Source organism: Leuciscus leuciscus (genome assembly GCF_965113295.1).
Source record: "Leuciscus leuciscus genome assembly, chromosome: 17".
Lineage (NCBI taxonomy): Eukaryota > Metazoa > Chordata > Actinopteri > Cypriniformes > Leuciscidae > Leuciscus > Leuciscus leuciscus.
The window spans coordinates 37589544-37603632 of NC_138741.1; the positions used below are offsets into that span (position 1 = coordinate 37589544).

At 35.6% G+C, this 14089-nt stretch overlaps 1 protein-coding gene across 2 annotated transcripts in view; it reads left to right on the plus strand.

Annotated features, from left to right (window-relative positions):
• ttll5 (tubulin tyrosine ligase-like family, member 5) overlaps positions 1–14089 on the plus strand; it is a 120975-nt gene that overhangs the window by 15509 nt on the left and 91377 nt on the right. For both annotated transcript variants that reach the window (XM_082143407.1, XM_082143408.1), the window contains exons 10-12: positions 1535–1636; positions 3089–3180; positions 3901–4008. In XM_082143407.1, the coding sequence (XP_081999533.1) occupies positions 1535–1636; positions 3089–3180; positions 3901–4008 (302 nt within the window). The remainder of the gene's footprint in view (positions 1–1534; positions 1637–3088; positions 3181–3900; positions 4009–14089) is intronic.

Here is a 14089-nt window from a genome sequence, read left to right on the forward strand (position 1 = left end):
TCAACGCCACCACCTTTAAAGTCACGATGAAATCAAAATTGACAATTCTTTTTTTTTTATGAAATATTGCAGTATTTAATATAGATGATTTATATGTACTCATTATTATTGTGTTAAATTCCTGTTCCTGGTAATCTTGACTCAAAATAAGCTCCTCTTGCAGCATCTCTTCTCTTCTCTGATGACGAGGGCGGGGCTATAACCTGTCACTCACATGAGATCAGCCAATAGCAAACCACAACCAGCCAATCAATTCCCCACAGACACAATCAAGCCCCGCCCACATCTGTTCTTGTTCCAGAAGTGTTTCACTCGATATACGACACAATAGAGAAACAAAGACTAGCACAACTTCTGTTTCATGCTGACTTTAAGCTTCAACAACTCTTTCAGCCTTTAAGTTTGAGTTAGAATAGTTTGCAAGAGCGTGATTATAAACACAACGATGCTGTGAAAGCGACTAGTGAGTTGATGAGTTCATCTGTTCGTTTAATGTCTGACAACCTGTCATCCCATTTAGACACTTGTTAGAAAGTAAAAAAAACTTTAAAACCTTTAAAATATCACAAGGTGGCATTACTGATGTATTTATAGAATAAACCGTGAATAAAAATACCCTGAGCTTGTGTTTACCACAGACCTCATTTCAGGCATTTAACCAAAAACCCACTGACTTCAGGACGAAGGACCCGGAAGAGCTGAAACACAACTCGTTTATTACATCATCCCTGCATTACTGTTGCTCATGTTCAGTGATTCGAGACATTCCTAAACTCATGTATGTTGTTGAGGAGAGTGTGCTGCTACTTTACTAACTGATCAGCGTATTTTACCTGCGGCACCACCACCACAATATAGTAATCTAGTGCTATCTAGGTATTGATCTTGTACTTTTATAAGTATAAATGTGACCCTGGACCACAAAAGCAGTCACATGGGTATTTTTTTTTTAAATTGAGATGTATAAATCACCTGAAAGCTGAATAAGCTGTATGGTTTGTTAGGATATGATAATATTTGGCCAAGATACAACTATTTGAAAATCTGGAATCTGAGGGTGCAAAAAAATGTAACATTGAGAAAATGTCCTTTAAAGTTCTACATTTATGATCGATCACTCACAAAAATAAATGTTTTCTAAATTTACAGTAGGAAATTTACAAAATATCTTCCTGAAACATGATCTTTACTTAATGTCCTAATGATTTTTGGCATACAAGAAAAATCGATAATTTTGACCCATACAATGTATTGTTGGCTATTGCCACAAATATACCCGTGCGACTCGTGACTGGTTCTGTGATCCAGAGTCACATGTGGCTTATTGAGGATATGTTTGATTTATTAAACCCCATTGTACAGTCATCAGGACCGTGTTTGTCCTAACGGTGGTGGACGATGATGGAGATCTGCTAGTTTTAGTTTGATGACTGCTTGCTTTGGTACTTTACCTGTTTATTCTTTTCAACAGGTCCGTTAAATGTCATAATCGCTATAAAGCTCATGTTTTCCTTCTCGGTTGTGTGTGTTGTAGGTTTGCCACGGTGAAGTATGACCACGCCACAGCAAACATCAAGAACCAGTTCATGCATCTGACCAACTACAGTGTCAACAAAAAGAGCAGCGACTACGTCAGGTGAGCAAGCAGAGAGCTCGTAGAGGCGCGGCGCCGCGTGGACACACAGATTTCCAGACTCCTGCTGCTAAGTGCAGTGTTTGTGTGCCAACAGTTCTGCTGGTATTTTAATGACACCGTTTGAACAGAAAAACAGAGGCTGTGCTGTATTATGTAGATGTGTTGTAAAGGGTGCTGACTCCTACTCCGCTCTATTTTAGATAAGTAGATTGTACAGATAAAAGTTGTGATAAAATGGTCAATAACTGTTTTGCATTATAGCTCTTTTAAATTTAACCCAATTGAACAAGCAGCAAAAATCTTTTTTTTCCTCAATTAAATAGATTCATATTTCTGGGTTCTCAGGAAATATTCTATTTGATTCAACAGGCCAAAGAAAATAAATAATTAATAATACACTAAATAATTAATACACTACTGGTAAAAAAATTGAAATCGTGAGGACTTTAAAAAAAAAAGTCTCTTCTGCTCATCAAGGCTGCAATTATTTGATCAAAAATACAGTAAAAAGTGAAATATCATTATCACAATTTAAAACAGCTGTTTTCTATGTGAATATACAGTAAAGTGTAATTTATTCCTGTGATCAAAGCTGAATTTTCACCATCATTACTCCAGTCTTCAGTGTCACATGATCCTTCACAAATCACTCTAATATGCTATTAAAAAATCTTAATTAGACCACACTTTTGGGCGGTAATGTAAAGAGAGTTTAGATAAACTAGCCAAACTATCACTATCAGCCAATTAAACTATCAGCTCCTGAATTTGAATTTAAATGCAAAATTACATGTAAGTAGAGTTCGGTGCTGGCTTGACAAAACATCATTGGAAAGTTTTGATTTAAGTTTAAAAATCATTTTAAAGTTTAAAGGATGAATAGAAGTGAAATGTCACCTCTATGGATGGGACAATACATTGAATTTCTAAATATTGTAAAAAAAAAAAAGAATATATTGAAATGTGCAATGTTTTCTGCCCATAAATCATCAAAATATATATTTTTTGCAGTTGTAATGGAAGATGTAAATAATTTTTGAAGAGAGAGTTTTTATTTTCAGTTGATATTTTTAATAAAAAAATTTTTTAATAAAGTTCCTCTTTTAAAAGTGTTGATCAGCAGATCATTATTGTGATCTTAGACACATCTGAGTGTGTTTAAACCCACTGAACACCAAAATCAATGTGAGTTCCATCTACATGTGCGTAAGGTTATGAATCCTTAATGCCTGATGGCAGCGCCGTGCCATAAAGCATCATGCATGTACAGTAATGAGAACCGATCTAAGCTGTCAGAAATAATAGTTAAATAATCACTTAAACGGCTCAGGAATGTGACTTCAAATGCAAGCTAATCCTTGTGTTTGCTAATCATGTCAACATTGTTACGTTGTGCCCATTTCTCAGTGCTGTTTTTGTAGTGCTGACAGTCAGGGTTTCTCTTCCTTTCAGCTGCGATGACCCTGAAGTAGAGGATTATGGGAACAAATGGAGCATGAGCGCAATGCTGAGGTATTTGAGACAAGAAGGCAAAGACACCACATGTGAGTAAATCTAAGATGCATGTTTAACACATCTGACATTCAGAAGCACTAATCCACAGTCATTCATGTGGAGACTGACTGACACGCTTGTTACTCCTGACAAACACAGCGCTGGATTTATGACTATGGATTATGACTCACTTGGTGGATCTCATTTTTGAGATGATTCTGATTTGAAATTCTGTCACTGCACATTTTATTCTGTCAGATATTTTTTGAATAAAGCATTTTTGTCAAATAAGTGTAATTTCATTTAACAACTCATTTGCTATTAAATTATTATATCATAAGTAAATATCCACCAATTTAGACAAAAAAACAGAAACATTTTTCATTCAGTCAAAAAAGTTTTGCTTTCTGAGAAACTTTGCGTTTGCTCACAAAATTTTGCAAGCGAATGCAAAACTGGTGATGGAAATAATATGAGATGGGAGGAAAAATATTTTCATTCTTCCAAAAAAAAAAAAGTGTTATGTTCCCCTGAGAGACGTTGTGTTTGCTTTCTGAACGTTTTGCGTTCTCTCTTTTCTGGAACAATGCAAAAGTTTTTCCTTCCCTTGAGAAACGTTTCGTTTACTTGCAAAACTAGTGATGGAAAATAATATGAGATGGGAGGAAAAATGTTTTGATGCTTTTGTGAGTGGTCATGTTTGGCATGATACAGAGAATATATAAATGTTTAAATAAGCTGGTGTTTGCTTCTCTGTGTGTGTGTGTCAGTGCTCATGGGTCAGATTGAGGATCTGATCATTAAAGCTGTTCTGAGTGCTGAGATCCACATCGCCACGGCCTGCAAGATGTTCGTCCCTCATCGGTGCAACTGCTTCGGTAAGACGCCGCATATAATGGGACATTTTGGCTAATCAAGATTTTTTGAAGTCACACCGTGTCCTAACTACACGCGACGAGTGTGTGTCCTAACTACACGCGACGAGTGTGTGTCCTAACTACACGCGACGAGTGTGTGTCCTAACTACACGCGACGAGTGTGTGTCCTAACTACACGCGACGAGTGTGTGTCCTAACTACACGCGACGAGTGTGTGTCCTAACTACACGCGACGAGTGTGTGTCCTAACTACACGCGACGAGTGTGTGTCCTAACTACACGCGACGAGTGTGTGTCCTAACCAGCCGCGACGGCGACACGCAACGTTTCTATTTTAGAAACGGTTTCTATTTTTCTGCAACGTCGCGCTGGAACAACAAACACAAAGTGTGGCGATGATAATCTCAGGGACTGTTTATGTGCTTTATTCAATGTTAAAAGCATGTAATGTGACTTTGAATACCGTCGAGATTACTCTCTGGTGCTGTGCACTCGCTGCGAGACTCCGCCCACACGCTGTTCTGATTGGCTGACTCCGCCCACATGCTGTTCTGATTGGCTGACTCCGCCCACATGCTGTTCTGATTGGCTAACTCCGCCCACATGCTGTTCTGATTGGCTGTGGGCTTTGATTTTGTCGCTTATCGCATCGCGTCTGGTTAGGACACGGTGTTAAGGCTTGCAGATAGCCAATAAGATGGCTTATATTATACATCAATGTTGTTTTTCCTGTTTTTTAACAAAAAATCTGGCATAAAAACACTCAATATTGTGGTAACTGGTTGGTACTTTTGAAACAAGGTTTCAAACCCCATAGATCAGCATTATTATTTGACTGTGTGATCATTGTAAACCCCAGAGTAAAGGCAGGTTTGCAGTGGCGTCCCGTAACGATCTCTGCCGTGTGCTTGAGCAGAGGAACGCAGACTTTACTGTATGACAGACTGTTTATGGAGGTGAAAACACAACGATATTCGCTGCCAGAGCAAAGCGCAGTCCAAATGTTTCTCATTCTGAATGATTATGGGGTGTTAAATAAATACCTGCATGAGGTCAAACACATTATCCTCCAGAGTAATCACTGACACATTCAATTCATCACTTCTCTGATTCATGTTAACATATTAGCAAGGTTATTAACTCAAACTAAAACTATAAAAAACATTGTTAATTAACATTAACCTGCAATAAAATTAAAATATCAACATTAGATGAAAAACCTGGTAACGTTACAGTAATGTCTCATTAGTTAACATTAGATAAGGCATTAACCCTCTGGGGACCAAAAACGCGCCCGCGCGTTTTGCTCGTTTTTTTTTTTAGCAATGAAAAATAAACACAAAATGCTCTGTTAATTTTGATCTTTCATTTTCGTGTAATACATCAATCGATCCTGTTCAGTTTCTATTTTTTTTCTGTATACTCACAATACAAATAAAGTGTTTTGCTTTTTGACAAATAAAGAAAAACTAACATGATGCTATTTCTGCCTTCTCTCTGTCAGTAAACTCCCATTTGAAACGCGTTCGAAAATTATCTATAACTCCGCGAAAATTCAGTCAAACAGGCAAACAGACCCACGGGCATAAAGCTTGAGATCGCAGCTTTTAAATGAAGTAATTTATATAAAAAACAAATATTATCAGCTTCTGTAATCTGTATAAAAAGAGAGCGACTCCAGTCGAGCTCATTAGGAGCCATTCAAAAGTAATTTGACCACGCCCCGGAGAGCGCGTGCTATTCAAACGCAAATTCTGAGAACCATTTCAGTCTGTGAAACGCCCCCACATCAGCTGTAAACAAAGAGGCATAATATAGCCTACCTTATGGAGAAAATTTTCCGTGCTGATATGAGGAGCAAATCCCGCTGAGGAGTGAGGTAGGCTAAGTTATCCTTTCTCAAGTGTTAATGTGGAATAACGTTATGGAATAACGTTGTAGGCTTATGTAAACAAAAAGATGAATCGCGTTTCTATAATATGAATCGCGCGTCTATTTGTAAAGACTGTTTAGCCTAAATATGAATCGCGCGTCTGTGTGTGAAAGAATAAACTGCTTTTACAGTTACAGTTACTGCGTTACAGTCAGGCGAAGTATGAAAGACAACATTTTGTTGACTAGATTTGGGTACAGTTTTTACTGTAGAATATACTGTCACATCAAATAAGCTTTTCTGCTCATATATATAAAATACTATTTTGTCAAAAATAAAGTCATAGACTAAGATGTTCCAATGTTGGCTATATTCAAACTAATGAATACATATGATAAAATGTAGGCCTATAATCTTTTTTTTTTTTTTTTTACAAAGAAAGAGTACTTTTTTTGCAGAAATATTGCTGAAATTGTAATTATTGTTGTAATTGTAACCTTTTTAATAAAATAGCAAAACATATTTACAAGATAGATGTAAGCAAAATCTTAAATGGTCAATATAAGTCTTCTTCTAAATATATAGGCTATTTTGTCCTTGCATTGTGGCTCAGTCAGTGTCACACCTGAATGAATGGCTAATTATGCAGAGTCATTATGCAGAGTGGGTGGGACTAAGGTGTAAACTACTCCTCCCCCTCGCATATTGGCTTTCCAAGCAAAACCTGTTTTACACCATTTAAATCAATGTATTTTTTTTTTGTGAACGATAAAGCAAGACTATTTTCACATAATTTTGAAGCTAGAACTCCAAGAGAAAACATCCATTAGTCAAAAGTCTTGTGGGCACATATTTTGTATGAGTTTTGTGGTCTTATTTCAGCAACTTTCATTTTTATTTTTTTAAATAACCACGCATAAACATTATTCTCTTAAAAATACAAACATCTACATACATGTTGCTCGCATATTATGGTAGGCCTGTTTGTGCTATATAGAGATGAATTTACACCTTTGCCATTAACATGTTTATAAATAACTGAAAAAAGCACAAATGTCAGAGCATGTCAGAACATCTCAAGGGCCCCAAAAACAGCTTGGTCCCCAGAGGGTTAACTAACAATGAGCAAGTCATTTGCTACATGATTTATTAATGCTTGTAAATGATAGTTAATTCAGAAAAATACTGTTCATTGTAAGTTAATGTCAGCTCAGGTCTATTAAATAATATTAACAGATACAACCTTTGATTCTAAGAATGTATTAGTAAATGTTGAAATTAACTTTAACTAAGATTAATAAGTGTTTTACAAGTACTGTTAACTAATTTAGTTAACTAATGTTAAAGTCCCCCTGTGGTGAAAATCCAGCTTTTAATGTTGTTTATGTGTCTATGTGGTGTGTTAAATATGCTTTAAGACAAACCATGTGTAAATTCATAAGTCGACAGCATTGCTGAGTATTTCCTCCTTAAAACTGCAGTGAACCAAAGACAGTCTCAAACACGCTTTGAAATCGCTGGTGTTTCTGACGTCACAAACTACCTTGTAACCAATCAGATCAACGTGTGATCGTCAACCAGTGGATCTCTGAGCTGAGTGAGTGAGTGGAGGCGGGGCTCATTTGCATATTCATAGAAATCCGAATACTTAATGAGGCAAGGGTGTCGAGTTACAGTCACGATATTTTAAGGCAAAAACTTTAAATATGTCATTTTGGTGATCAAGGATGAGTTTTAAGGGATACGGTTATTGACTACAAGGGGACATGTACCTTATTGAGTTTAAAAAAGGTGTGGCTCTATAGTTCTCCTCATGTGCCACATCACCCTCCCAAAACTGAACACAAATGAGTGTCATGTAAGGTAACAAAGCAAGAAATTCACTTCTGTCAGAAGCCCTGGTTCCGTTCCTGGTTGTAGGTCAGATTCTCTTATTTAAAGGTTGAAGAAGCGGTGTCTTTTTCACTCTTTATTCGTTCCAGTATTTCCAGAGTAGACAGTACCTGTGTACTGTTGTAATGCTAGGATCTGTGTAGATTTAACTTTATATCTTTCTGTTCGCTGCAGTGTTTGTCATTCCTCTGTAACGTGTCTGTAGACATAATATTTCCTGGTTTAATCTCTGATAACAGTGCAGGTGCATTGCTCCGCTATCGGACGATCACCTGCATGAAAAGGATATCTTTACCCAGTGTATGCCCTCATCTTTGGTGCATGATGGATACTGGAGGAGGGCAGGAGGTTCACTTCACTGTGTCACATGACTGAATATGAGCCGCCCATGCAGGTGCATCAGTGGAATGTGATGGAGACAGTGTGAAATGAATAAAATGGCCTGTTTAATATGGTAAAATAACTTTTTACATCAGGGTCGTCCAGTCCTAATTAAACACACCAGCACCAGCTGATCTTCGGGATCTCTACAAACTTCCGGCCAGGTGTTTTGGAGCTGAACTCTATTGTTGGAGCTAAATTATTGTAAAGAGCGACTCACACAACTGTCTTATTGCTCTGGGAGCTTGCTTTTTAGCCGAAATGTGTGAACCTGCGCATAAGCATCAGTGACGTATGTTATTAAAGTAATATTCTACTCCTCTGTGCGAGCTATAACATACAACACAACAAGTGTAATATGGAAATAATGTTAGTGATGCATTGACACAAATTTATTTACCAAAACACAGAAACTGAAATAAAAGTTTCAATTAGCTCTAAACTGAAGCTGAAAATAATGTATATTTAATAATCAATAAAACATTGAACATATATATATATGTATTATGACATACAGTTCATGAAATTATTGTTTTTATAATTTGAATTTTTGAGTATATGGTATGGAACTCTGAATATATGGAATGAAACTTGAATATATATACAGTATATTGAATACAAGTGTGAATATATGAAATGAAAGTGCAAATTGGACAGTACTTAATGAATAATGTATAGTTATATCCTTGTTATCAGAGTAATATTCCATGACTTCGGAATTCCATGATTTTAAAAATGGCATTCCCTGAAAATTTCCTATAGTTTGTTGCACTAGAAAACTTTTTTGCAACAGCTGGTCATATTTCAAACATCACAGACAGTTTGGAGTCTACATCCCGTTATCATGAGGATCATATTTTCATTATTGCAACATTCTTAATGCTTATGAGTAATCGTGTTCATCAGAGTGTTGCTTAAACATTATGCATCATTATCAAAGGAATTTATGAATCTCTTAGCACTCCAGGTAGAAGCTGATACACAAGTGCATGCATGGTATGAACCTGTGGAGTGCACATTCTGCATCACTTGTAGATAGGGGCTCCTTCTGTATTTATGTTTGCCTGATAAGCAGGAACTTCCAGAACTTCCATCCTCCAGTGAAGTTCACAGCATTCAGTCTTCTGCGATGCAATAGTGAATGAATTTCTTCATTAGTAGAACTGTACTGAATTTGGTTACCAGTATTTTTCCCAGGACATGCATTACTGTAGCTCATCATTATTTCATTCCATATTTTCAAGTTTAATTCCATATATTCTGGGTTTCATTCCATATATTTAAGTTTCATTCCATATTTTCAAGTTTCATTCCATATATTCTTTGTTCCGTTCCATATATTCAGAGTTTCATTCCATATATTCAGTTTCATTCCATATTTTCAGTGTTTCATTCCATATTTTCAGTGTTTCATTCCATATATTCAGAGTTCCGTTCCGTATATTCGTTGTTTCATTCCATATATTCAAGTGTCTTTCCATATATTCAGTTTCATTCCATATATTCAAGTGTCTTTCCATATATTCAGTTTCATTCCATATATTCAAGTGTCTTTCCATATATTCAAGTGTCTTTCCATATATTCAGTTTCATTCCATATATTCAGAGTTCCGTTCCATATTTTCAGTGTTTCATTCCATATATTCAGTGTTTCATTCCATATATTCAGTGTTTCATTCCATATATTCAGAGATTCATTCATTCCATATATCCATATATGAATATATATTCAGTGTTTCATTCCATATATTCGGTGTTTCATTCCATATTTTCAGTGTTTCATTCCATATATTCAAACTTCATATTATAAATACAATAATTTCCTGTGTTATAATTTCACTGAATAATATTCAGTGTTTCATTCCATATATTCAGTGTTTCATTCCATATATTCGGTGTTTCATTCCATATATTCAGTGTTTCATTCCATATATTCAGTGTTTCATTCCATATATTCAGTGTTTCATTCCATATATTCAGTGTTTCATTCCATAGATTCAGTTTCATTCCATATATTCAGAGATTCATTCTTTCCATATATCCATATATGAATATATATTCAGTGTTTCATTCCATATATTCAGTGTTTCATTCCATATATTCAGAGATTCATTCCATATATTCAGTTTCATTCAATATATTCAGAGATTCATTCCATATATTCAAACTTCATATTATAAATACAATAATTTCCTGAATGGCATGCCATAATATATATAGTTGAGTTGAATATATGAATTGCACATAATGAAGGGTTTTATATCAACTTTTTAATGACACATACTCCAAATCATTGTTGAAATATAAACATTTAAAAGGTTGCCAAATTATTCAAAATACAATAAATAAGACATAAGAAAAATATAATGAATATGTAATATAGTGCATATATTTATCAAAACGCTCCTCTCCAGAGTTTTTTTTTTTCTTGTCAACAAACAAGTTTATGGTCACTGAAAGGCTTTTCTGAGGTAAATGTAACGTAAAGTGACATTATTTACAAGCTGTTTTATTGACATCTTTCGGCAGTTGAAACACTGATTGACATGAGCCAGGATTCATTACAGTACGCTGTTCTGTATCTTTCAATATTCCTTCTGATGTTTACTTGTTTATTTGCTGCTGTAACTAGTAAAGAAGAAAAGATGAACGGTTTATGTGCCGCTACAGCGATCTGTCACCACACATTAAAGAGACATAAAGACATTTGTTTTCATTTGGAAGCTGAGAAATAATTTCAAATCAAAAGTAATAAAACACAAAGCTTTATGTGATTATTGGATGGCAGGCGCAGTACAAATAATGTTTACTGAAAGTATTGTTCAGCTGACATGTTTATTGTTTTAGTTTATTCATGTTGTGTGCATGAAACTACCATAGATAAAACACACCACCAGAGAAACGCTTCTCATACGTCACACATGTTTTCAGCACTCCAGACTCTTTCGGCTGAAACTAATTTGCAAGGAATATTTTTGGTGGCTGAAATTTCGGCGCATCACTAAATGTCTTTATATTTGTTTTATATATATATCCTTTATTCATCCTTTCCTCTTGTGTGTGTGTGTGAGTGTATATGGCCGACTTCATCACACTCACAATGAGAAATCTCCATGTCATACAAAAAGCTATAAAATAAGGTAGCAGAGTCAGGAAGTGATGCGGAGGATAATGAATGAGGCAGTGCTGAGAAAGGTCTTTAGCATTGGCTCCAGCAGAACAGCCCCATTGTTTTCCCAGTTTACATCTCATCTCCAGTCAATCTGGATCAGAGCCACACGGTCGATTCCCTCTTTTATATGGTCCGTATTGTCGGGTTTGTCTTTGTTCAGCTGCTGTCTAGATGAAGTCCTGTAACATGATGCTTCATGGGTCGCTCTTCACCTCTGACACGGAAAGCAGGAACAGTCCTTTACTTGTGAATAAATGAGCCTCTGTGTGTGTTGGGCCGTATTTGTGTAATGGCCATTCACGTCTTTAAGTGCATTTCAGTGCTTCTTTATACGAGTGCACACTCTATGATTTTTGTGGTCTGAGACAAATTTCATGAATTGTAAAAGATTTATTTTGTCTTTCTTTGATCGTTTATTGTGGCATGCTCAACGATGGCTGAATTATTGGTCTCAGTTCACTTACTTAAAAAAATTGAGTTAAACCCGTTGCCTTAAAATTATTACAGTTTTTCTCAGTCGCTTTGGTGCATTTCTCACATCACTATTTACATTTGCACAACAGTTAATGCAGTTCTCAAAACAATTAGTACAAACTGCAAAACCTAGTTGATAACCTGCAAAAGCGTGTCACTTGCTCAAAATGGAGATAGATCATTCCTCAAAAGCAAGTATTCATGTCAATGAAAGTGTCAGTGTCATCAAGATGAAAAGTCCTGACACTATTGTTTATGAACAAGATAGTCTAATGGCTTTGTCATGTTTTCATTATGACAGTTTACTCTGTAAATGTTTTCCAATGCAAAAAAAGTCAGATCTTGGTGACACTACCTGAAAATGCTCAAGACAGCACTATATACTATTTGCACAGCCATTTGAAAAATACAGTAAAGTTACACATTACTGTATTTAGTGAGGTAACTGAGTACAAGACACATTTTTACTGCATATGCTCTTTGCTATTTTAATTTGTTCACAGCATTGTGCAAAAGAAAAAATACACCCTTATTTACAACAAACATAAAGTCCCTTTGGGTAGAGCTGTGCACAACTGGAAACAATATTGCAGTACATATTGGAACTGAACATACAACATACATAGTACTGTAATCATTCATGCACATCCAGACGTTCCTCTCTGTCTGGCCACGTGATTTCATCTACATCACAGCGAATATCATCTCTTGCAGTCAGAAAAAGAGAAAGAGTTTTGCTTTTTTTCAGGGAAAAAAAATGATTTAAAAAAATGTGTAAAATTTGCTTGACCGATTTTGACAACTAGTTCAACATTTTTGTATGTAATGACTCAAGCAATGAAATGAGGACTATTAGTTTTATATGGAATGACTATTCAGCAATCACAAGTATAGTTAATTTTGACTGACATGACATAAGCAAATGATAATGTCATAAAACAGCAGAGAGTTGTATGAAAGCAATTGACGCATGTCCAAAAGCATTTGCAATTTGTTGGAAGGAATGAGAAACTGCTACTATGATGTGCACAAATGACTAAATGTTGTGGAGGTTGAACTTACTGTTGTGCAAATGTAAATAGTGATGTGAGAAATGCACCAAAGCGACTGAGAAAAACTGTAAGTAAATAAACGTAATGCTTAATTGAAAAAATTAAGTTATGTGAACTTGACAATTCCACATTACTTAATTATTTTTGATTAAGCATGAAGTTTAGTTACTTAATAATTTTAAGGCAACAGGTTTCCTCAATTTTTTTAAGTTAAGTCAACTGATCACGTTTTACAGTGTGGTGAAAAAAACACACGATTCTTTCTTAAATGAATCTGAACTGATTCTTACAACGTTATGATGTTTCTGCCAGTTCCACACAAAGAAACTGTGTTGTGAGAAACCCAGGCTCTTGCTTCGTATTGCAACTCTTACAATGTGCAGAAGAATTTCAGTGTTGCTAATTTACAGTAAAGCCTGGTGTCTTTAACTGTAAACAAAAGAAAGCTATTCAATGCTGATGCCATATTTTCCGGAAAAGGTCATATTTCATATATTTAACAGTTACTGAAATTTTGGTATTGTGACAACTAGTGTGTACTGGTAAAAAAATTGGAGGACAAGATCCATTGTGATCCATCAAGGATCATTTTGTAATTGATTTGATACCAAAACATTGCCAACTTTAGCGCAAAGACTTACAGTAAAGAACTGCATTTGCTGTGACGTTTTGCTTGAGTTTGTGCCGCCCATCCTTCTCATCATCACTCTGTTTCTGTGATTAATGAACAGCTGATGATTCTTGATTAGCCAAGCTGTTTTATTACATGTGTGATGGAGAGCCAGTTTTGCTTCTCCATCCCTCAAAACTGTGTCCTTATTGTTCTTCAGATCATGCATATTGTAATTGTCCATGTGGAGTTTTACTTTTTAATTTCCTGTTGTTAGAAGAGTAGGCCTAAGCTCTTGGGAAATGCTAATTTTAACAAATTTAGGACATAGCAGTTGTGCTAATGACACATTTGTTTTTTTTTTTATCTTGCCTGTATGTTGTATTTATGTATTAACTATCATTTAGGGAACTTGCTGAAATGTATAGAGAGACAAGCATTAGTTTAACAGAAAATGGTTTGTTCCAATTAACTAAAGGCGGCAAAATTCTGCATGTAAGCGTGTTCAGAAGTGAGGCGGGACAGAGAGTGGTTTAGAGCTTAATGCAAATGTTTTTAATGCTGCTTGAGCATGAGAAACTTCAGTCTCCAACAGTTAATGAGAGAAGTTTGTGCTAGTTTTTAGA